This window comes from Phallusia mammillata, chromosome 7, assembly GCF_965637545.1.
Source record: "Phallusia mammillata chromosome 7, kaPhaMamm4.hap1.1, whole genome shotgun sequence".
Classification (NCBI taxonomy): Eukaryota; Metazoa; Chordata; class Ascidiacea; order Phlebobranchia; family Ascidiidae; genus Phallusia; species Phallusia mammillata.
The window spans coordinates 3,474,132-3,497,716 of NC_137258.1; the positions used below are offsets into that span (position 1 = coordinate 3,474,132).

Consider the following 23,585-nt stretch of genomic DNA (forward strand, 5'->3'; position numbering starts at 1 on the left):
ATGCACAATGAGGACAACACTTTATTGATGGCAAAAGCACCTTATGAACCCAATTTCCACACTTCAACATTTTCAAGTTGAGTCCCATAGTTATATGAAAGCAGATATAAATGGGAAGAGAATAAATAATTACATTCACAGCAATTGGTTGATTGGTCAGTTAAAACCTGCATTTACAAGTACATAGTACATACTAAACAAGGATCTTTAAGTAAACAGACTAAAATAAAACAAAAAGGTTAAACAATATTGTACAGCTGAAAATGTGATGATTTGCTGAATTATCAAGAAAATTAAACCGGATATCATGTGAAAAATGAGATTGAACCACCCAATTGTTACAACATGCTATCATGCAGACTACTGGTCAAAACTAGAGGTTCTCGATTTATGTCTGATGAATCACTTTTACTGTCCGATTCTACATCAGAGTGCAAAACATTCTCAGAATTTACATGAGACCATAATCACCATGGAGGTAAAATAATATCAACGCCTACAAATGTTTGAATACAAATTCTTAATTTGGGTATAAGAACTAATAAATAAACTTGCAGGCAGGTAGAACAGTGGAAAAGAAATAACACATATTCTGATTTGATTCATGTAAAACTAAAGTATGTGGTGCATATCTCGACATACAATTTTCTCCTGTGAGGCAAGTAACAGGTTGTATACATCAATGATTTTGCTGACACTTTAAGAGAGAGCTGTTTTTGTCGACAAAATTCTTCCGCAATGAAAGAGTTTCTTCAATTTTTTTGATATGGAATGTTTCTGTTGATTTTTTCAAGCTTTAAGCATTTTTCCAGATGGTGAACTGCAATAAAAAAATAAAGATAAAGTGTATGCTCATTTGACTTGACAATTATGGGTTAAACAAAAGAGGCTTGAGTTTGGTCACCAATAAGCAGTCTAAGTGTTATAAAATAGAGTTAATATTCAATATGGGGGGTTTTAGCTGTGCTAAAATTCAAAATAACATGAGCCAGAAACACAGAAAGAGTTGAGTTCAGAAAGGCAGCCACTTACTGTGAATCATTTCAATTCAAATTTAATCTACAAGTCCCTCATATGACAGTGTGGTGGTCCTCACTTTGCTTCATATAAAGGTAAGAACTGGAAATTCTTCTCAATGAAAGGTTTCTTTGCATTGCTTCATTGCCAGAACCTTGATGCCAATTGCCAATCAGGCACTTCAATTTTGATTCTTGGCTCATTTTAGTGTTTAACATATTCATTTTACAGCTTAGAATGCATTTGTTTTTGTCTTGCTGTTTTACAATTAACTGCCATTTTGATATAAAACCCAATTTACCTGCGATTATTATCACAGCAAAAATAATATTTGCCAATAAAAAACAAATTTAATGCTCCACTGCCATTACCGATAAAACCGTCCGCAATCGGGCTGTGTTATAACACAGGTTCTAAAGATTCTAATCCCGCCCGATAAGAAACGCATTATTCTGCGTAACACAGCCGATTTTAATCGGGGACTTCCAGACGGATCGGGTGCACAACCTTATGTGTTTCCATTTATTCGCATGAAACAAAACATACCGACAACGCATTTTGTAATTCGCACTTTATGCGAAGTGAATTTTCTTTAATAAAACTAATATTATTAGGGGTGGTTGCGTAAGTTTACTTTTGTGCATGCCATTCGTGTCAAAAACATGTGCAAACAGTAAAGGCCGGTTTACACCAAGCGCGTGCGAAGCGAGCAACGCGAAATTTCTTTCTTTGTTTAAGCAACGCGTGGGGAAGTCCCATTTCGCGCTTCTCTCGTTTGCGCGCTTCGCGTCTGGGTTGCTCCGTGAGCAACAGAAACGGCGCTTCGCGCGAGAATTTGGCCCAGAATATGTAGGAATGATCAGTCTTGGTCATTTATGTCGGTTACTTTGTAGTCATATGAAGGTTTAGGCGCTGCAACTTTATTGCACAATGTCAATTGATGCAAATTGTAAAAATATATCACTCATAAAAGTGCTTGACAGTCATAAATCGCGCTGCTATATCAAAAAGCACATTATCGATATACTATTTTCAAATGGTGATAGAATAGGTGCAGTGGTATCAAAATTAATATGTCTGGAACCAAGTTTTCCAATGTTCAGACCCACCAGTTAGATTAAATAGGAAATAGTTTTTGGAAACTTAAATAGGTATTATCTTAGTTGTATTTTATCCCCCAAAAATGGTACATGTTTAAGTTTAAGAGTGCAAACAATCAAGATGAAAAAGACACACGAATACTTAAGAGGACAATTTCTTAAATTAGCTGCACAAAGTAGAGTAGTTTTGCATTGCATAAACAACAACTTTGGTTTAGGAACAATTTTACTATTATCAGTTGCAAAACCCTATTTTTTAAGGGTCATAGGCTTTGTATTGTGTACTACTGTTCGATTAACCCTTCACATGCAACAACTAAACACAATTCCATGAAATTAATTGCAATTCTTATCATATATTGGCATTGCATCACTGCCGGATGAGCGGACGAAACAGCTTTGTTCGCAACGTTCGCGCCTGGTGTAAACCTCGATTTTCGCGTCGTTCGCGTGAAGAAAAAAAAGAGCCGTTCGCGTTCGCGCTTGGTGTAAACCGGGCTTAACTTAATAAAGTAAACAAACAATAAGATAATATAAACTCTTTGCGTATAAATCATTTTAAAATAGATGTAATAACTAGGGCGATTATTTTTTGACCTAAAAAACGAAAAATTCTACAAATTGAAAATTTTGACTTTAAGAAACTTTTTTTGACAAAATTTTGACCTATGAAAAATTCAAGTAGTTAAATTACACATTATTGTAATTTACTGTAGAGCAAAAGAATGTGCAAAAGTCTAACAGAAGGGCAAAAATCTGAACACAGACCTAGCCTGTTCTTGAAAGGGAAATGAGCTAATTAAAAATCACTACCAAAAAAACGGTGGTACTAAACACCGCATGTTACCGCATGATAGCGCGTTCTACCGCATGTGATCACATGGTGTGCCGCATGTTATCACACAACAGGAAGTTGTAAGAACTTTGAATATGCTTTAACGAAAATATAATTTTGCGGACTTTTGAAAGCGCTTACGGTTAGAGCTATTTGGGTTGGGTAAGGGTTTATAAATAAAATAACACATAATCTGGAGCTAAAACTGCAGCTAAAACACAACGAAAATTATTCAATACATTTGTCTAAACGAAAGATACATAAAGTACCTAAAGCAAAACAGAAGCAAGAGCTGCACCTAACCTGCAGCTGCCGTAAAATGACTTGGCGCGTACCAAAATTTTGCCTGTTTTGAGATGTGTTGAGCATCACGCCATATTAACCTGATTATTTCACTCACTTGATGGTATATGATTCACAATAAGTAGGCAACGGGCCAATTACAACAGTATAAAGTAGGCTACAAGGTGTAAAATGAACAGTTCACAGACAGTACAACCTCCACAAGACAAAGACAATGCAGTTTGTAAACAATTTTAAGTTGGTAAAAAATTTTGACTTTGTGAACAATTTTGACAATTTTTGACCTATTCAAAAAATTTTGACAAAATTTTGACTTTTTTGACAAGTCAAAAAATAATCGCCCTAGTAATAACAATAGATCCTAAGCACAGCTATAGATTAGGTAATGCCTAAATTGTCTAGGAAGCATTTATTCTTTGTATGACTCGACATAGGTCTTGATAAGGGAATAGCAAGTCTTGTACTGTTCCTGAAATAAACAAAAACATGAAAAAACATTGCACAGGGAATGGAAGTAGATTCGAAACAACTACCCAAACATTAAAAACTCAAAATAATGACCAAGGTTGCAAATATTATACAGTGTCACCAAGTAATTTCAACGGAAACCCTTACCATTGTGAGATGCATTTCAGGTAAACAGTCAGTGATATCCTTTATTGTTCTAAAGACATCAACAATCTTTTCAGCTTTATAGCGAATTATGAGGTTCCACACAGCACAGAAAACAATTGATCTCGAAAAACCAGTCCTATGCACAAAAAAGATGTAACCACATGTCTCAAAAAACTTAATGTATGTACATTCACTACCTGGTCCAAACTATCGTGTTACAAGTAGGTGCCTCAAATTGAAGAGATTCAAACCCCGTCAATAATTCAATGAATTGGTTTTTATTGGTTGGAGTATCATTGTCATCCCAAGCATCAAATTCCACCAGAGTAATGTTACACTGTCAAGAAAACAAACAATTGACCTTCGACCAGTTAATATTACACTAAAGTAATCTCGGATGAAATGCTCGATTCTTTTATAATGATACTTTTACAAATAGAAGGTCAAACAAACTTGACTATGGTGTATAAAATCTTCAATAGATATTTTTGTCACTTCAAAATCCCTTTGCTTAGTTCCTTTGATGAACTTCAATTTAAATCCACCAAATACGATTTCCTTGTTCATTTGGTTCGGCCATACAAGCACATTCTGAAATGATCATGTACAGATGTTGTTGCTTTGTAATTACTAACAAACAGTTGCTCAAACCATTGGTTTCCCTAGTTGGACGACAAATCCTGTGTTTTCATGCAACAAGGTACTTAAAAAGTTTTCCACTTCTTCAGCAGGTGGTTCTTCTCCAATCATGAAACTATCAGCTTGATTATAAGTCTGAGAATAACATGCAAAATAGATGTATTTATCTGGTTTTAGCATGTATGTCAAAATTGGTTTTATCAAAACCGAACCAAACAAATGACCACCTCGATTTTGTAAAGGAACCTTTTTCCATCTATGTCCATGTATGCATTTTCTGTCAGGGACGACTCATCTAAAGCATAAAAAGCAAGGTTTACTTAACTGTTTTCGGCGTAAACGGCAAATGATGTAGTTACAAGACACAGTTGTAGCATCAAGAATTGTTACTGGGTTGGATGTTGATTGATCAAAAAACAAGTCTAGGTCATTGAACTCTTTGCAGATCTGATTTGGTTTTGGAAATCTGTATTCAACAGAATTAGCGAGAAAGTGTTTCAAATAAAAAGTCACAACATTACCTTTGTGGTCGCACCAAGTTAGTTTGGTTAAAAGCTATTGTTTCAGCTATCAATTTGTGTAGAAACACGTATTGGCTCTAAAAAATAATAACACATACAAAACTGACTGCTGCTCAGCCTTATGTTTACAAAGGACATGATTTACAAACTATCACTCAGTAAGTTATAGCAGTATAAAGTATCATATATACCAGATTTTGAAGCAATTCAACTTTCTGTTGCCGCATATGATAAACCGCCTCGTAAATATCTACCAAACCCGTTTCACCTAATTCTTCAATCAAATAATCGAAACCAATAAAAGTTCCAGTTCCTCCGAATCCGGCACTAACAAATCGAAGTTCAGAAGCATAACTATGCACTTTACAACAAACATTTGTGCAAATACCTGCAGTGAACTATAGTAGGAATTTCCATTCGCAATTTTCCTTGCAGTTGTTCTTTAGTTTCTCGTATCTCGTTTACAAACCTGATCATGCCTGTGGTGGTCTGTTGAACTCCATCGTTGGGCCAAGCTACAAAGTGATACTGTGTGATGACACATGGTTCCTGCAGAATAGATTTGGTAATAGATATTACTTAATATGCTTCGGCCGTCTGCAAACAGTTCGAAGAAAAAGTTATCAATTCGTTTGAAGTTTTTAATCTAAAGTAACCTTATATGCAACTTTAACGTGTCAAAACAAACAACCAATCAAAGAGCATTCGCAAACAACAATCGCTTCCATCTCCCTTACACCACGACACGAAAAAGTTTTAGAGAATAAACTGCTTCATGTACACCAATACAAATGCTTACGATTTCATAGGTGCTGCTTATCTCTTCCAGGTTCAACTTGTTGATGACGTAACTGCCTTTTTTGATGACGTCATTGACGGTTATACGTAGCCCCCCATACGTAGCATGCTCACCAGCTTTCCCAGGCCAACATTCAAAACATTTTGTCTGGTAGAAAATAGCAAAATTGACTAGGAGTAATACCCGTATTTGCAAAAGTCTGAATTTACTTTTGTATTTTCGCCCAGTTTGCCAAGCACAACAACAAGTCGGACACGTTCCGACCAAACCAACTGCCAAAACTCGACTATACTCTTGTCAAGCGGACATTCGGCGACTATCCATCTCTTTGGTTGCTTATAACCCTATTGTATAAAGTATTTTTTAGTTACGCCATTAGTTTGATAACGAATTGAGTTACCACCTCCACATAATGCACATTGCTAACAATTTCTCTCACATTACGAACATTTGCTTCTTTGCGATCATCTACAAAAAGTAATTTTTCGCGTTAAGTTTTGCAATAAATTTATAGCTTCATGAAAAGCTCGCTAGTAATAAGATCCAGCGATTGCACAGAACTTACTTGGTACAACATTCTCATATTGGTTTCGGCCAACGTTACTACGTGGCATTGGAGTTTCATAAACGCCTGCGTTGTTGATGAATTTTTCCTTGATTGCCTACAAGTATTAAAAAGTTTCTAAATCAATTTGCTAAACGTTTTGGTTGAGCCAAAATGGACAAAAATTCGAATTATTAGTCGAAAAGGTTTACTTTAGAAGCCTAAAAGCTAATATAATGTCCAGAAAACAATTGAAACAAACCGACATACCGTAAACTGAGATCTCAAAGTACTGTGACCTTTTTTTAAACTTTCCATGTAAAAATTTACAAAACAAGACTTTGAAATCTTGTTGTTTTCTGAAAAACCAATTTCATGATATTTTTAAAAACTTGCAAAGTGATATACAAAGCATGTTTTAACCATCTCCAAGGAAGTAGTTAAACATATTCATTTTATAATTTAGCATACCCGTATTTACTGATAGGGTCCTTCCCCGAATAATGGATCGTTTACCCGACATTGTACTTGTGGCTACAGGAGGTTCCTTTCTTAAAATGCATTGCTTTATTCGCCTCCTTAAAATAACAATGACAAATAAATTCGGGTAATCGCATAATCTGTTCAATTGCATAGGGTTAGTAAATACCGACCAGAAACCTTGGTTAAAAAAAGTCCGATTGGTTGCATAAAAGATTGCGTGAAAACCAACAAGATAAACAGGGTTTTAACAAGAATTACAGCAACAAATTTATCACAAACATTGGTAAATCTAGTAACGTAACAAACCTGTTAACAACCAGTAGTATAAGGCCCAAAACAACAAGAAGAAATACAAAAGAGGAACCAACAATTGCGGCCAAAGGAAATGCCGCGACAGCTGGAAAAGCTGCAAAACAACATAATAGCAACAAAATTTCACACAACGACATTTGCGAAGGAAAAAAAAACTCTTTAGTTAAAACGTACATAAATGCACTGCTATGTTTAGAAAAGTACCGTCTTTTTACTGTGGCGAATTTTTAGCACTTTGTTTAACTCCTTTATTTTCACACACCTACATGCACTTATAATCGCTTTGTTTGAAGCGTTGCCTATTGGGTATCCCGGCACTTAACTCTGTTATTGTTTGTTGTGTTTAATTGGTTTGTTTTGCCAATCATATTTTCACTACACCATATTTCCATGGCATATATCTTGTTTTACCACCTATTACTATTGTTGTGTTTAATCGGTTTGTTTTGCCAATCATATTTTCACTATATCATATTTCCACGGCATATATCTTGTTTTACCACACACTGTATATATCTTGTTTTACTACACACCATTCACCTATTTGTTTCATATTGTAATAGTTGTCTTTTCTCCGTTTGTATGATCTCCCTTTCCCCGCCACTAATTACGCTTGATTGTTGTATCGTTACCCGGATGTGCTTTTGGTCGTCACGTGATTGTTTCTTCCACGTACGTGGCCGCGTCGCACGTGCGAGTAAAATAATGAAGGTCAGTCTTCCTCTGGGCGCCGTGCGAGTTACACCTGTTGGTTTCTGTTCTGTGTTGTACTGGCGTTTACTGATTATTGAGCGCAACGTATTGAGGTTGGAAATACGTGTTGTTTTACGCCAGTGTATTTTATCGTTGTACTTAAACAAGGCGCCCATCAGTGAAACCAGTTTGTGGTCTCTCTTTGGCTTAGTGGTGAGCCGTTATTGCAGGGGTCGGGCCATTTCCGAATTACGGAGGCAGTTTTGGTTTTAAAGGTACAAAATTAGGCTTAATGGGTTGATTGGAATTTAATATCGCCACTTGAAAAATCTCAGCCGAATTCCCAAAGCTGCCGAAATAATTCCGTAACATTACAAAAGGTAACTTACGTTCCGATGAGCGTGCCTTACATTCCCCAGTGACTTTAAACACTGTGTTGGTACAAACAGCTGTGATTGGTTGAAAAGTGGCAAAGAGTTGTTGGTTTTCACCAATCATCACGATGTGTTTTAGTGACGTGTTTGGAAACAAAATTACTTCGTTCCAATTGCTTTCATCGGAAATATTTCCAATCTCAGTTTCAAAATGGCGAATCTAAAAGCATAGGGTTCATTTTGCGCAGTTTTAAAACGTTATTGAATCGATAATAAAGTAGTACATTAAATTGCACATCACAGAATAACACATACAAAAATCAATATCTTGTGTACCTTGAGTTCAATAATACCAGTTGAGGTATTCAGAGGAATAACAATCTTAATTTGACAAACTCCTGCCTCCAGTGACATGTGACCGCTGACGTCACGAAACACGCTTGACGTCATTGCGGTAACGGGTAAAACGTCGAATATCCATACTTTGGGAACTGAGGTCACCTGAAACGGTACATAAATCAGAGTCCAGTAATTTATCATAAATCTAACACTCACAACTGCCTACCGATACGTCATAGGAAATATCTGGCTTGAGGTTATCGATTGTACTTGTGTAGATGTGGTTGCTTGTTGCAGTTTGCTTGACAACTTTGCTGATGTTAACAAACTGATCCAAGTTCACTGCTGTTATGATGTAAGACTTGGATTCGTTGGTGACTGTCATGTCCTTCCATTCAACCGTGATTCGATCAGGGTAGCATTTGCTGGTGCTAATGATTTCCACTCCTATTAATGTACAACCATGTACGATGGACTTCAGCAAATTGAACATTCACACTAATCCAAATCGAAAGTTCAAAAAATCCGTAAACTTTTTTCATTACCGTTCAATGAGAGGTTTGGGTGAAAATATATCTTTAAAGGTGATACATGAATCATCAGGTACTTAATGTTTTTTTAAAAAAATGTTAAAACCCAACAAATAGCCAACCTGAAAACACGCATATGTAATGATTGTTTTTAGCGCATTCTCTTGTCGTAACCAAGTTTGATGTTAAATTAAAGGCAAGACAGTAATTTCCCGCTTCTTTTGTGGGATGGAACTTTATGGTGTTTCCTATAACAAAGGCAAAGTGCAAAGTACCGAATAATTCATGTTATTTAAGGACATATACCCAAAAGCCATAGTAAGTTGACATTAGTTAAATTTTGAATGGAGCTGTTATTCAGATGAGCAAGAGTTGGCAAAGATTCTCCAACTGATTTACAATATTCCTTTGCAGCCTGGTATTTGCCGTTTAACAACTTCTTGCAATACACTCTATTTGGAAAACGACCTGAAAATGAAACCAACAATAAAATGCTTTAAATCACTTTTATTCAGCGACTATTTCAATTTCCAAGAAGTTTGTGTATAAGCTGCCGCGGATATGAGATGGTGGTTTTCAGTTTCAAAGCATATTTTGGCATGAATTCGGTGACTACATACATTTCATAACTTGAGTTTGGCTGGCCAGTGCTGTAGTCAACCAAACAAGAATACTTTTTTAACACAATTTTAAAAAACAGTGTTGCCTAATTTTAGTATATTGTAACCATGAAGCAAAGTACAAACCTATTGCCGTAAAGACTGTAGTTGTACCGGTTGTATCAACATTTGTAGCTTGACATTTATATTCATCAAGCTGTTCGATTTTTGTTGCATTAAAATATAGCTGAGAAACTGATTTGTATTTGCCAACTGTCATCCTATGCTGGTAAATGGAAAATTTGTTTGACGCACTAACCGAAGATCCATTTCTAAACAAAATATAGGTTTAATACGTATTTTGTACATACCTTTTACATTTTTTTTGCAACTGTGCTGCTACGATTTTGCCCGGCGAAATAAACTCAACTCAACTCATATACCTTATCCAGTTGGTAACTGGTAACGGATATCCGTATGATTCACAGTTAATGATAAACATCTCCGGCAGCTGGAATGCTTTGGTCATTGGTGAAACAGAAACGTTGGTTGCAACTATAAAATGGTTTATAACGTAAAATGTTTAGTTTAGGTATTAACAGAGGTAAATAACTACTTGTAACATATAAAGTTTTTGGTTTTTCTTCAACGTTTTTGTCATCTGTTGTACAAATGTAAATCCCAGAGTATGACACATCGTTGACAAGAATGTGGAGTCGTGTTGTTCTGGAGTATGTGTTTTCATTCACCACACTCGTGTAAATAGGAGCAGAATCAGATTTACTGACAAAAAATCCATTTCTGTAACGAATTAACGTGTAAAGTTTTTTAATTTTTTATTGAAAATGAGAAAACCTTTTCCACTCCACGTTTGGTATTGGGGATCCGTATGAAATGCAATCAACCACGTATTGTTTTAGCTGCTCAGTGATTATTGCGGATTGTGTAAGCAATATTCTTGAAACGACTGCGGAAAACGCAAGTGAATAAACCAATCAATGCTATGCAAGCAGTTTTAACAAAGTTTAAAAATATTATTTGTTTACCTCTAATAAATATTTTTGCTTTATGTGCAGGATCACCAATGGTACTTCGACATTCATAAGTTCCTTTTTGTTCATCGCTTGTAACAGTGAGATAAAGACGGCTTGTTTTCGAGTAGTTGCTTGCTATGGGAATTTCTTGTTGATAGATCACCAAACTCTTCAAAGTTGAAACTGGTGCACTGTTTCTATTATTGTTTATAGATAGTAAAATATAAAACCGAAAACCAATAATAAAAACCGAAAGCTTTACCATGTGATAAGTTACCTGTACCAGTTGACTTCGGGTTTTGAAAACCCAAACGAAGTGCAATCAACTGTCACTTCCACACCATAGTCCGCCGTAAAGTTAGTTCTGGAGACAGTTACAGCAGCCGGTACTAACACAAAACCATGTGTATATTTTTTTACTATTTTAGTCCCCACAAAATTTAATTGCAAATGTTTACTGCATAATACATAGTATATGATATATAGCAGTGGTCGGCAACCGCCAGTCCGCGGCCCGGTACCGGTCCGCGAGGAGTTCGTTACCGGGCCGTATATTTTTTCGGCTTAAATGCTATAAAACATTTTGCCCAAGGATGATAAACTAATTTAAGCGTTTTTATTGATCAATATTTGTGGTTTTTTTAAAGACCCGTCCGCGATAAAATTTTATTTTCAAAAACGGTCCGCAGTGTGAAAAAATTTGCCGACGCCTGATATACAGTATATAATAAATACATGATAACCTCATTTAAACCAGTGGTTTTGAACTCGTGGTTCGCGACCACAGCAGGGGTCGTTTGCCGTTTTACTTGGGGTCGCGCGGCCTTTTGGTAAGGATTACAAAAAAAACTAATGTTTATCAGCAATAACATCTGATAGCAATAAAATAGTCAAAACATTGAATTGAAACTTCACGAGCTGTATTCAGGGAGGCCATGGGTGTAGGCTCACTATAAATATCCGCCAAAAATCAGTAAGCCATTTTCTTTTATAATGCTCAGAATTAGGTGTGTGTTGCAACTTGCAACGATTTAATTTTCTAATTTAATCCACTATTTCCCACACTATTTGTTACTTATAGAGGGGCCACGGGACCCGAATAAGGCCACAGTGAATGAAAGGTTGAGAACCACTGGGCTAGTAGGTGAAATGTCTCAGCGTGTTGTGACAAAATACTTTATGTATGAAAAACCGAACGAACTAGCAAGCTCAGACCCTTTCTCTTCCCAAAGTGAGAGTTTATTCTAGTGATTGGTAAACAACTAGTAAAAATTTTAAAAGGGGGTCGAAAGTTACATTTGGTGTTTAAAATGGGTTGAGGAATGGAAAAGGATAAAAACCACTGATTTAAACTTACTATTAGCTGTAAACGTTTCCATTTTTGTACTACCAACACCATTAGTTGTTGTACATTGGTAAACGTCAGATTGTAAAGCATCAGTGATGGATATATATAGACTAGCACGTTTCATGTAGTCCGAGCTTGCAACAGTGGCTTGGTAAACAGACAAAGCTGTGTTTGTGGGCAACGCTACTCCATTCCTAAAACATTTGTTTTGGATATAAAAAAGAACATGGGGTACTATTATATTATACTACCTACATTTTCCATGTAACAGTGGGAGATGGATATCCAAAAGAAATACAATCAACCAAACGATGTTGGGTAGAACTGACACTGATTGCAGATTCAATGGTTATGTTTGAAGAAACTAAACATCATAAGTGAGTAAAGCAGCGAACGAAAAATCAGTTAACACACTTAAACATTTTATTACAAGTTGTTATTAGGGGCGTGAGGTTAAGTTGAGCAGGCTATATTTAATAGTGACCTGTTGTAAGGAAGACATGTCATTTAATTTAGGCGTTGCTTTAAATGATATCAAAAAGGATTTTAAGATTTCATTCACTTTCAACTGAGCCAATGGCACCAAAATTTATGTTTCAAGCGATTTATACCTTTAACTCTGAGGTTATTTGTTCTCGTTCCACCACCGTTCCAGTTTGTAGCTTCACAAACGTAATTTCCTGCTTCAGTCGCGTCTCTTAAGTTAATATATAGCACAGATCGACCTGTGTAGGTGTTTGTTTGACTGGTGGTTTGATAAACGTTTGTAGGCGTTGAAAATGCCACTACAGTCCCACTCCTAGTTAACAATACGGGCTTACGTTTGCTTGAAATATACTATTCACACAAAACATTGCAATAACGACCTTTTCCATCGAACTGCCGGGTTTTCATATCCAACTGCAGTGCATGTAACACTTTGTTGTACTTCATACTGTGCTATGATCTCGCTTTTGTCAATGGAAAGTGTAAGGCTTGCTGCAAACATCAAATAATACAAGAATATCGGACATTAGCAACAATTTCTCACATTACCTGTTATTCCCGATATGACCGTTCCAGTAGTTACACAGTTAGAGTTTCCGGAAATTTCGATTCGTATGTTACCAACATGCGACTCAGTGACACTGTTTATTGTGAGACTGAAACTGGTTCCGTTGTAATTAGTTAAGAGCGTCACTCGTTGATTGTTGTTGTAAATTGCTGTGACGGTGAGAGGTTCTGTGTAAAGTCCTGACATAGTACCACTTATGGTGATTGATCCGCTGTACAACACTGAGTAGCTTGGCTGAGAAAATGAGATGACTCTAGGTTCTGAATAAACACAGAAATGTTTTAATGCGCAAACTTTTTTGATAACCAGACACATTCCATTTCAACCGGCGCACAAACAAGCTGCTAAAACAATTTCTAGACCACATTTAGTTTAAACGCATAACCAGTCCTACAGTAATTTCATTGGAACAGAAAGCAAGCAAAAGGCGAGTGAAGTTTATTTGAGCCAAAAAACAGCGGAACGTGTTTTACAGTTCAACTTCAAATATAGAATTATATGTTATAAATGTTTAAATTTGTTCAATACAGAAAATTTGACAAACCTTCGTTTTCGCAAATGTAGTAGTTTTTCGCGTCACAGCTACCAGTACCCCATCCCCATTTGTTAGATTCTCGTACAAGTCGAACACACAGACCACTTCCAATATTTCCATTCAACCATGCTGTGTATCCGACGCTTTCCCAATCATCTGAATTTTAAATATGCTATTTATTGTAGAGAAACAAACTACTGAAGCATCATTTGGGTTGTGGATTTGGGGCGGCCTGCTTACCATTTCTGCAAAACTCTTGCAAAAACAAATATTTGTTTGACACGGAAATCTGATCGACGTATAAGATCGAGGTACCGAACTCTCGGGATCTACCATTTCAATACAAATTAGCAATATATATAACGAAAAGCTATTTGTTTTCACATAAAAATAACTGGCATTATTCTGAGCTCTGTTTTACGTTTTTAACGTGGTTTGGCATGAGTTGTTTTACAGTGCAATGATTGCTATTTGTGAACTTGATTGAAAACTAATCTTTAAAAAACAATATGAAGTATAAAAGTTAGAAAGAAAATACAATATTAAGAAAAGGGCCCAAAAACTACCATTAGGCCTACAAGCAAAGTAACAAATTATTACTAGGGCTCTTCAATCGGGGGTTTCGCGAAACCCTAGGGCCTAGGGTTCTGTAAGGGCTGTACAGGAGTCCGCAGCGGTTTGGTGTAGCAATTCAAACACGAACGATTCATATTACCATTGTTGCGAACAGCAATTCTCGCCTGTAGAATCTAGTTAACCTTTGGTTATACAATTGGTCAATTGTGACGTAATAAACATAGTCTTGATACTATGGTAGAATTTTGAAACAAATATAGAAACGATCGATCCAAGTAACATGACAATGCGTTACAGTGGATCGTTTAATTGGAAACTTTTATTATTTGCATGAGGTGTGTTAAGTAAAAATTCTTGTTTCTTTCTTTCATGTAGTCTACTTGTATTACATTTATTAAAATTATTTTACGGGGATTCTGCAAAGTCATATTCTAACAAATAATTCTTACAATAAAGTCATTATGTACAGCAACATTCCTCAAAAACGTGTCACAAAACAACTATTATAAATTATTTTCTGAATCTCTTGCAATCGGCTTGATATCACTCCGAGATCGACCAGTCGATCGCGATCGACGGGTGTATAATGTTATAAAGTACAGTCATGACGACTTTCCAGAGCACTTTTAAAATAAAGTATTATGACGTGTTTTTACTTTATAATTTGCTAAACGTGCGAAACTTACCATTTATTACTGTGACGTATTGGAGTGGTTATTAGCGTTTGGTTTGTAACTGCATGTTTTAACATTATTGTGCGACCTATACCCAAACCATATGTATAGAAAATTACTCATCGAGTACGAAGTAGACTGTAACAAACTTTACAGTGCAGCACTTACTTAAAATGAACGATGACCTTCTTGCAAACACAGTTTCATCCGACCATCGAAACATGACATCAGTTGGACTTCTTTTACTTCCTAAATAAATATCTGCAAGAAATCGACAGAAAGATCATAAACGTATTTTTGTTTACTCGCCAATATCAAATGCAAAACAGGTTCACGATCACTTGGCATTTAAATAAAAACTTACAAACATTTCCGCTTGGCCACTTTGCTTTTGTTTTATCAACAAGTAAGTTTTGTGTTTCTGCATCTTTGATAATAGCCAGTCTCCCTCCATTATTCATACAAGCTGTGTTTGCATCATCCCAACGTTGTTGATTAGTAGACAACACATAAAAACGTCCTCTGCATTCGGCAGCTATAGTGTCTGTAACAAACACTAATTTTCGAACCAATTTGGTCTAAAAAATTCCATGTTGTTTCAGGTATTTACTGGCATTGTTAAGTTAATGTCGCGTTTACTATATCAAATTTTGCATTAATAATTTCAACAACAAAACGCAAGAAAACATTGCTGTATACTTACGATACGTGTTCCCACACAGAGTGAAATAAAAAATCAACAAATCTGTCACATTTTGACACAAAACCTTCATTTCTAGGCCTAAGTTAAAAGCTGTACATCGTATCGCAGTTCTATACACCAAACAATATGCAACTACTCCAATCTATATGGACAGCAGTAAAGTGGGCGATCTCCTGTTATTGTAGGCTATTTACACAACCAGGTAACGTCACATATCTTCTTACTTGACAACAAGACACAAAAAAAGAGTCACTGAACAACAAGTAAGACTGAACTACCATTAATATTGGGGTTAAGTTTGCATATCGTTTTCAGCTGTTAAACAAAACTGCTTCATTTTCAGTTTTAGTAGCAAAAATTTGAACGGTAGACGCACATTAACATACGCCACACATGGTAGGTTTCTTGAGCTTATTGCTTTAACTCATCTTAGCATCACAAGCTTGATTTCCTAAAAAAGTCTTACTTTAATACATAAAGCTCAGACTGTCCGCAGTTGGCGTAAGGGTTTTTATTCTGGTAAACGCTTGGCGTGGAGTGTTCTCATAAAACATACTTTTTTTCCTTATTGCACTTGCATTGCCTAGGCGCCAAAAATCTTGCCCAAGTCTGTTCTTTTTTATATACGTCAACCACGCAAGAGTGTGCAAGTAAAATTAAATTTCAAAACTACAGAATACGTAAAAGTAATTGAACCCTCTTTATTAAACATCGCCATCTTCCTTGCCTGAATCAAGAATAGACTTCGCAAAACGCTAACTAATTACTGACAAGATTGTTTCCTAGTGACATAGACCAAGTACAATCTAACAAAGTTTATGCTCCGAAAAATACCTTACTAAAAATAATAAGTGGGTAAAAAGTTGCCCTTGTTTTCTTAAGGAAATACAGAGGTAAAATGAACAGCACTACAGCTAACAATGGCTCCTCTGCATCATGTGGGTAGTAGTGTGGTTTGTGCGGGTGTGTCGGCAAACCCATTTGTGTCCTTTACTGCGTGTATTTGTGAGAGATAGAGCTCACTTTTGTAACACGAGATTTCCCAATCATAAGCAAGAGTTTGAAACTGTTAACACGCCGCCATAGTTTGGCCCGTCTTAAAGCGCGAGCTTCCAGGGCATCCGAGTTTTTGATAATTTTTGCATTGTTTGCTTTCGCATGCAAAACGTCCTTGTTGTTTTCTTAATAATATGTTAGACGACATGCCATCGACGCAAAAAAGCATTAAGATATTCCTCCAGTTAGCAACCACACGACTAAGTTACTGTCAACATATACGTAACATAATGCATATATATGCATATATAAATGCTAATCAAAACTAGTATTATTCTCTACGGCATACAATTAAAACTACTTAGTAGCACACCGCTGTGCAGTACCTGCGGACGCAAGATTGAAAATCACTCGTATGTTGCATAGCGTCAAGTCTGGCCGAAGGGATTTACAACCTGGGAGAAATACCGAAACATTAAAAAGGAAATCAACTTCTTACCTTTATTGCAAAAAGGGTCTTTGATTGTGCCCTTAGTGACAAAGAATACCTTTAGTCAAATAATGTATGGTAAACTTTATCGTTGTCTAATGTATATTCGTTCGTTAATAGTTATCGGTGCATAATTTGCTTAAAAACATGGGAATCACTATGCTAATTTTAAACAAAATGCACCTTCATTTGCGATTCGTTAAAAATACAACACTTTTGGGTTCTGACCTATAGGGTCTGGAAAAAAGTATAGGTCTGGAAAAAAGTAACTACAATTCCGTGTGTAGCGGTAAAAATAAAACCTTGGTTATATGTGGGCTGCTACATAAACCGCGTTAGAAAAGAAACAAATTAATAAAAAGAAATCTATACGGAACTTAACCCTTTAATGTCGTTTTATATTGGGTTAGAATTTGCAGCAAACTATTCGACTAATATACGCAACACAAACGCGATGTTATAATACCGAATATTCCTCTTCGAGTTTCGTATTTGTGCAGTATTGTAGGATGACGCTGTTTGGAAGATAATACTTTCAGTTTTAATACTCTGTATATACACGTTTTCGAAAACAACATTCAGTTTTCTTAAAACACAACATCTACATTTGAGATTTTTCTAGACCCCACCTGTTTATACGCTTTTAGCAAACACAGCACGTACTTCAAAAGTCACGAACCGGTAAATGCAGTCAATCATTGATCGAGTTTTACAAAAAAAGTTCGCAGAAAGGCCTGCAGCTACACTTGTTTACCAAACAAGCTTAGATCATCCGAGAAAAGAGCAAAGATCGCAGAGAGTGGTAGACGTTGACATTGGAAGTGTTTTCAGTCAGCGATAGTGCTTTGTAAATGTGGATAGCGAGGAGGTAGTAAACCACTACTAACATAGAAGTGACATTCTGTAACGGTTGTGGTGCGGGATTAAGGCTCAGTCGACCTGCTTTGTGGTTGTAAAACACCACATTTTATTCTGCGACACATTCTTATCTTTATTAGCTTGGATAATGTTATAAAGCTGCGATTGCACTATAACTTTCAAAAATGAAAAACAGAACATACGTTATGGAACTGAGGTAGGTCCAAACGGCAGTTTTAAAGGTTTTCTCACGATCGCGTGAGCAGGTTAACAGGTGTAGGTTCTGTAAGACCTTTTGCATAGTGTAGGTCAGAGGCGAAACTGCGGCTCATTGAGTATAGGAAACCTTTTAGTACAGTGCTGGCGAGCGGTTTTTATTTTGTTTTTAAACGGATCAATGCGTCAGGTGCTGCATGCTTACTGGCAAACTAAAATTCGGACACAAGCAATAGCGACTTTTCCTGATTGTGGTGAACTTGTTACAGGTAAGACAACGAAGTGAAGACTTTCCCGCCGTCTATTTATGTCATACGCATTTTGTTCACTAGTGATAGGTTGCAGACCGCTGTTGTACGTCGTAAAAGTCGCCATTAGGATGTAAAGAATTATGCAAAAATTGCAGCTAAAACTACGTTAATACACTATAATAGCTAAAGCAAAATTATTTTGAACAGTAAAACATTTGTAAAGTAGATGGTAAGGACAGTTTCGTTAAATCATTTACATGCAGTTTTACTAATTCGGTAACAAATATGACGTACGATGCGGTTTTGGAGGCAGCCGGTTCGTTCGGAAGATATCAGATCCAACTGTTCTTTATACTTTTCGTAAATGCTATTCCCAACGCTCTTCTATTCACGGCAATTGTGTTTCTTCACTACGTTCCAGATCATAGATGTTCGCTGGAACATTTGCAGACACAGGTAAATAAAATTCTTTTTACAAAAACGAACCGGGGATTTGTTAACAAGTAAAATAATGAATTTAATTGCAATGTTAGGCATAAAAATTAAAAAGGAAAGTTATTCCTTTCAGAAAATGATCCGGTCAGCAAAAGTCATATTACCACATCCCCCAGTAAATTGATTGGTCGCCATATATTTAGGAAATAATCTTTTTTTGGAAATCCTTACTAATAAATCAACATGGTTCCGCTTTTAAAACGTTTCGGTACAAACTTTGCCATTCAGTGCAATATGGTCTACTAGCCCAGTGGTTCCCAACCTATGGGTCGCGACCCAAAGTTGGGTCGCCTGACAATTCTGTTGGGTCACTTGTTTTTGTGGCAATAAAAGCATCTACTCCTTGACTTCGTTTCGTAGCGTTATTTTATTATTTCCCAAGGCTATAAATTGTTGCCCAATAATAATTTCATGACAATTTGGCGTGGTAGTGGTTAATTCTGATTGTGACGTCATAATGTTTGTGTGAGATCACTGTTAAGCGTTGTCTGGCTGATAATGCTTTGAGCAAGCTCTAAGTTGGTTAAAAATAAACGAATATTATTTGTTTGATTTTTTAAATTGGCGCAGAAATTTTCGAAAAGCTTCCCTGGTTTACAAACAAAAATCAACCAAAAATAGTAAGAATGTATGTTTGTGGGTCGCAAGAATCCACAAAACCAAATTTTGTGAAGTATTTGGGTCGCGACAAAAAAAGGTTGGGAACCACTGTACTAGCCTATGCTTTATTAAATGAATCACAAACGATGTAAACAAAAAATCGACGATTCGTTTGTTCCCAATGTATCGTTCAGCACATTTTTGCCCAAATAGCGAAGCTCAGTTATATGCATTAATGCGATTTAAATTACAAGTACAAGGTGTTCACTATTCCATTGCAGAATTTGACTTATAACTCAACGAGCCTCAATGTCCTGTATCCTTGGGATGTTGAAACAAATACAGTGAGCAAGTGCACAATCTACAATGTGACGGATGAACAGCTAAAAGCTTTAAAAATTAATAACACCACTTTTATTTCACATCAAGGTAAGCTAAACTAACACAATACCAATAACATTGACCAACATTGTTAAGAATTTTTAATTAGTTTTTTCTACATTTTTTACAAGTGATTGACTGTCCTAATGGTTGGGTGTATGACAATCCATTTGGAATTCAATCTCCAATGATGGAGGTCAGTTTTCAAAAAATAAAACCTGTTGCTTTATAATCCAGCAGTTATTCAACTTTTCTCTATTAATAGTGTAGCATGAGTGTCATTTTGATACTAATACACACACAAGGCCTAAAAATTTACTAAATGTAAGTTGGATTCTTTTTAGTTTCAATACCTGTGTGATGAATCTTGGTATGTTCCTCTAATGTCCTCGTTGTTTATGTTTGGTATGCTTTCCTCCACTGCAACAGGTCCTTTATCAGACAGGTATATCACTTTTGTGTGTGCAATTAACACTAATCATTAAAAAAAATTAACAATTAACACTAAATCAGTCTAAATATTTCTCAGGTTCGGTCGAAGGCCAGTGTTTCTTGCTACCACACTAATTCAATTTGTGGCAACATTTTTATGTAGTTTTACAAATAGTGCTACATTTTATGGCATGCTTATGTTCACAATGGGATTTTCACAAATGGCCAACTATATCAGTGCATTTATCATCGGTAAGAAACACATTGTTTTGCACTTGTACCAAAAGTTTTTACATTAATAAAACTACACACAGGTAAAACAAGACCAAATCAAAAGCATACACAAAAAATCTGTGATCAATTTTTGTACACATGACAGTATTACTGTGTTTTTGTTTACAGGGGCTGAATTTACAATACCAACAAAGCGAAACTTAATATCAATAAGCTCCTACATTTCCTTTTCTGTTGGGTATATAATTGCCCCATGTTTAGCTTACCTTATTCCGAACTGGAGGTGGTTGCTTCGTGTTAATGGCATGATTGGGTTCCTGTACATTCCAATGTATTGGTGAGTTTAATTGACATGGATATTTAAAATTTTCTAAATTGTCAAATACAAAAACTCTCTTTTAGTATTCAGGAGTTTGACAGAAAACTGTAAAAAGGTGTACAGTCAAGACAGTAAAATTACATTTTTCACACTATTTATTATTAATGTGTAGGTTGATGCCTGAATCTCCTCGTTGGTTAATAGCACAAGGCCAAATGGAGAAAGCAAAGAAAATATTTCACAAAATAGCAACTTGCAACAAAAAAGCAGAAAGCCTATCAATACTAAAGGCAAATACTAATTCATAAATAAATTATTAATCTACATATAAGAGTTAATTTTAGTGGGTAAACCGTTGCGTTTCGACCTACACAATACTTTTACAATGGCAATTTATAAACAGTAAAACAATAACCTTGATGAACATTTTAGGATGAAATAAATTTATTGAGCAAAGAGGAACAAATGGAAAAGAGAGTTGGTATGTCGCAATTAAATCAGTTAAAAAAGATGGCAAGCAGCTTACAGATGTTATTCATTGTATTGGTAACAATGCTTTCCTTGTAAGTTTGTACTCTAGTATATTAAATTAGTTAAGAGTGACAATAACTTTGACTTTACTTTCTTAGTTTTACAGTGTCTGTTATATATACTGGTTTTTCAATGAGTGTACAGGCATTAAGTGGAAACATGTACATTAATGCTGCATTATTGGGAGCAATTGAGTTACCTGGAGAAGTAGTTGCATACTTGGCTGTTCAGTACATCAGCAGGCCAATTTCACACGGAGGATTGATGTTAATGACTGGCTTGTCATGTCTTTCAATTGCACTAGCAAAAAATTGTACGTTCATGTTTTCTATTTTTTATTATCATATGTCAGTAAAACATTTAAACCAATGTGTTGCCAATCAGCAATACCTGGATAAACTAATGTTACATATATCATTGCAAAAGTAAATAAAAAGTTATTTTTCGTATTCTGGAATGTTTACAGCTGATGGAATTGATTAATGTACCTCAAAATAAGCTTTAAATTTCAAACAAAAGTGTAAAATGGAAAGAAAAATAAGTTTAACCTGTTAAATACCTAATTTTTTTAGCCAGTACCATCTTTACACTACTGGCATCATTATTTGGAAAAATGTGCAACCTGGCTGTTTATTATATTCTATACATTCATACCACTGAAATTGCACCAACTTTGACAAGAAACAGTCTGATGAGCACTGGAACAATCATCAGCGGAATGGGGGGCATAGTATCACCATACTTTGTACATGCTGGTATAATTTTGTTAAGGATACCTTTTTTCATCAAAGGCTGTCAAAAAACTACTCGTTTGTATAAAGCCATATTTTCCCATGACAAATTAAATACTTTTCAGTGAAAGAGCATGGATTTTTTCTTCCCTACCTGCTTTTGGCATTACTTGCAATCACTTCATCAATATTGACATTGTTTGTTTTGCCTGAAACAAAAGGAGTGGCATTACCAGAGACTGTGGAAGATGCTCTAAACTTCAAAACGTAAGTTTATTAAGAAGAGTGAACTTCCTATATGTTGATACTATTTACATAACTATTTTGACAATTTTGCATGTTTACTCTTTACAAAAAAATGTAACAGACCAACATTTTATTTGGTATGAAACCTAAGTCTGTTTGGTGTGTTTATTAAAATTTTTAGAATAGGTCAAAAATTGTCAAAATTGATTACAAAGTCAAATTTTTTGACAAAGTTGAAATTGTTTACAAACTGCATTGTCGTGGTGTTGTAGAGGTTGCACTGTCAGTAAACTTTCATTTTGCACCTTGTAGCCTACTTTATACTGTTGTAAACGGCCCATTGTCTACTTATTGTGAATCATAAACCATCTATAAAGTAAGTGAAATAATTAGGTTGATATTGTGTGATGCTTAATACACCTCAAAACGTGCACAATTTTGGTAGGTCCCAAGTCATTTTACGGCAGCTGCAGGTTATGTGCAGCTCTTGCAGTTTTTTGGCAGTGATTTTTAATTAGGTCATTTTCCTTTTCAGAATAGGCTATGCGTGTTCAGATTTTGACATTCTGTTAGACTTTTGCACATTCTTTCGCTCTAGTTAGATTAGCCAACAGCCATATTTTAACTTTTTGTAGAATAATGCGCAACTTAATGACTTGAATTCTTCATAGGTCAAAATTTTGTCAAAAAAAAAGTTCAAAATTTTCAATTTGTAGGTCAAAATTTTTCGTTTTTTAGGACAAAAAAATAATCGCCCTAGTTATTATGTAAAATGTTTTACTAACATCTTAAAGTAACAACATTATGGAATAACTACCACACTAATACAAACAACTTGATTTAAACCAGCGCAATGAGTGTCTTGTCATCCCTACGTTTGAATCAGAATTCTCATACAAATCACATATTATAAATATATTAAAACAAAACTAAAAAATATCTTAGCTATTTGTCTTCCATGTGGTTCTTTTTCAGTTACCTTAAAGCATGTGGAATATGTGCGTCACAAAAGAAACCCAACAAACAACCAAAAAAATTGGAATCAAGCATTGAACTTGAAAGACTTGAAAACATGTAACCACAAAAACACAAACTTTTGTATAGTCTGATTATTTTCTTCCAGTGTAGTGTCAGTAGATGTAAAGTTTTTTGCAGTTTTGAACACCACATAACCAATT

The 23,585-nt window shown here is 35.6% G+C and overlaps 2 protein-coding genes across 2 annotated transcripts; one reads left to right on the forward strand and one right to left on the reverse strand.

The window, feature by feature from the left end:
* Positions 1–18,799, reverse strand: LOC145237916 (uncharacterized). The gene is made up of 38 exons (XM_080100914.1): positions 18,733–18,799; positions 15,289–15,468; positions 15,093–15,185; positions 13,684–13,830; positions 13,121–13,399; positions 12,952–13,063; positions 12,697–12,884; positions 12,341–12,449; positions 12,095–12,279; positions 11,015–11,126; positions 10,750–10,934; positions 10,559–10,670; positions 10,320–10,504; positions 10,147–10,258; positions 9,851–10,035; positions 9,411–9,572; positions 9,227–9,352; positions 8,801–9,021; positions 8,572–8,736; positions 8,251–8,455; positions 7,163–7,262; positions 6,845–6,951; positions 6,644–6,732; positions 6,395–6,491; positions 6,233–6,297; positions 6,039–6,173; positions 5,830–5,976; positions 5,419–5,579; positions 5,222–5,357; positions 5,031–5,107; positions 4,869–4,975; positions 4,737–4,804; positions 4,522–4,644; positions 4,324–4,461; positions 4,068–4,207; positions 3,871–4,006; positions 1,033–3,724; positions 1–820 (listed from the first exon to the last, which is right to left on the reverse strand). The coding sequence occupies exons 2-37, from the start codon at positions 15,383–15,385 to the stop codon at positions 3,665–3,667; spliced, it is 4,866 nt and encodes a 1,621-aa protein (XP_079957040.1). The 5' UTR covers positions 15,386–15,468; positions 18,733–18,799; the 3' UTR covers positions 1–820; positions 1,033–3,664.
* LOC145237917 (organic cation/carnitine transporter 2-like) lies at positions 17,920–23,516 on the forward strand. Its single transcript, XM_080100915.1, has 12 exons — positions 17,920–18,894; positions 19,815–19,962; positions 20,046–20,110; positions 20,259–20,359; positions 20,444–20,598; positions 20,749–20,917; positions 21,072–21,189; positions 21,332–21,462; positions 21,529–21,743; positions 22,003–22,185; positions 22,287–22,428; positions 23,383–23,516. Exons 1-12 carry the CDS (start codon positions 18,724–18,726, stop codon positions 23,483–23,485), a joined length of 1,701 nt encoding a protein of 566 aa, XP_079957041.1. The 5' UTR covers positions 17,920–18,723; the 3' UTR covers positions 23,486–23,516.
* Positions 23,517–23,585: the final 69 nt, after the last annotated feature.

What these genes read in the sequence shown, in the direction of transcription:
- LOC145237916 (XM_080100914.1), bottom strand. Translation starts at nt 15,385, where the DNA reads ATGAATAATGGAGGGAGACTGGCTATTATCAAAGATGCAGAAACACAA. An exon ending in GGTTCCTTTACAAAATCGAG is followed by an intron (nt 4,645 to 4,736) that starts GTGGTCATTTGT and finishes TGTTATTCTCAG; the next exon opens with ACTTATAATCAAGCTGATAG. An exon ending in AACACGATAGTTTGGACCAG is followed by an intron (nt 4,007 to 4,067) that starts GTAGTGAATGTA and finishes TTTTGTGCATAG; the next exon opens with GACTGGTTTTTCGAGATCAA.
- LOC145237917 (XM_080100915.1), top strand. Translation starts at nt 18,724, where the DNA reads ATGACGTACGATGCGGTTTTGGAGGCAGCCGGTTCGTTCGGAAGATAT. An exon ending in TGGAACATTTGCAGACACAG is followed by an intron (nt 18,895 to 19,814) that starts GTAAATAAAATT and finishes ATTCCATTGCAG; the next exon opens with AATTTGACTTATAACTCAAC. An exon ending in ACAGGTCCTTTATCAGACAG is followed by an intron (nt 20,360 to 20,443) that starts GTATATCACTTT and finishes AATATTTCTCAG; the next exon opens with GTTCGGTCGAAGGCCAGTGT.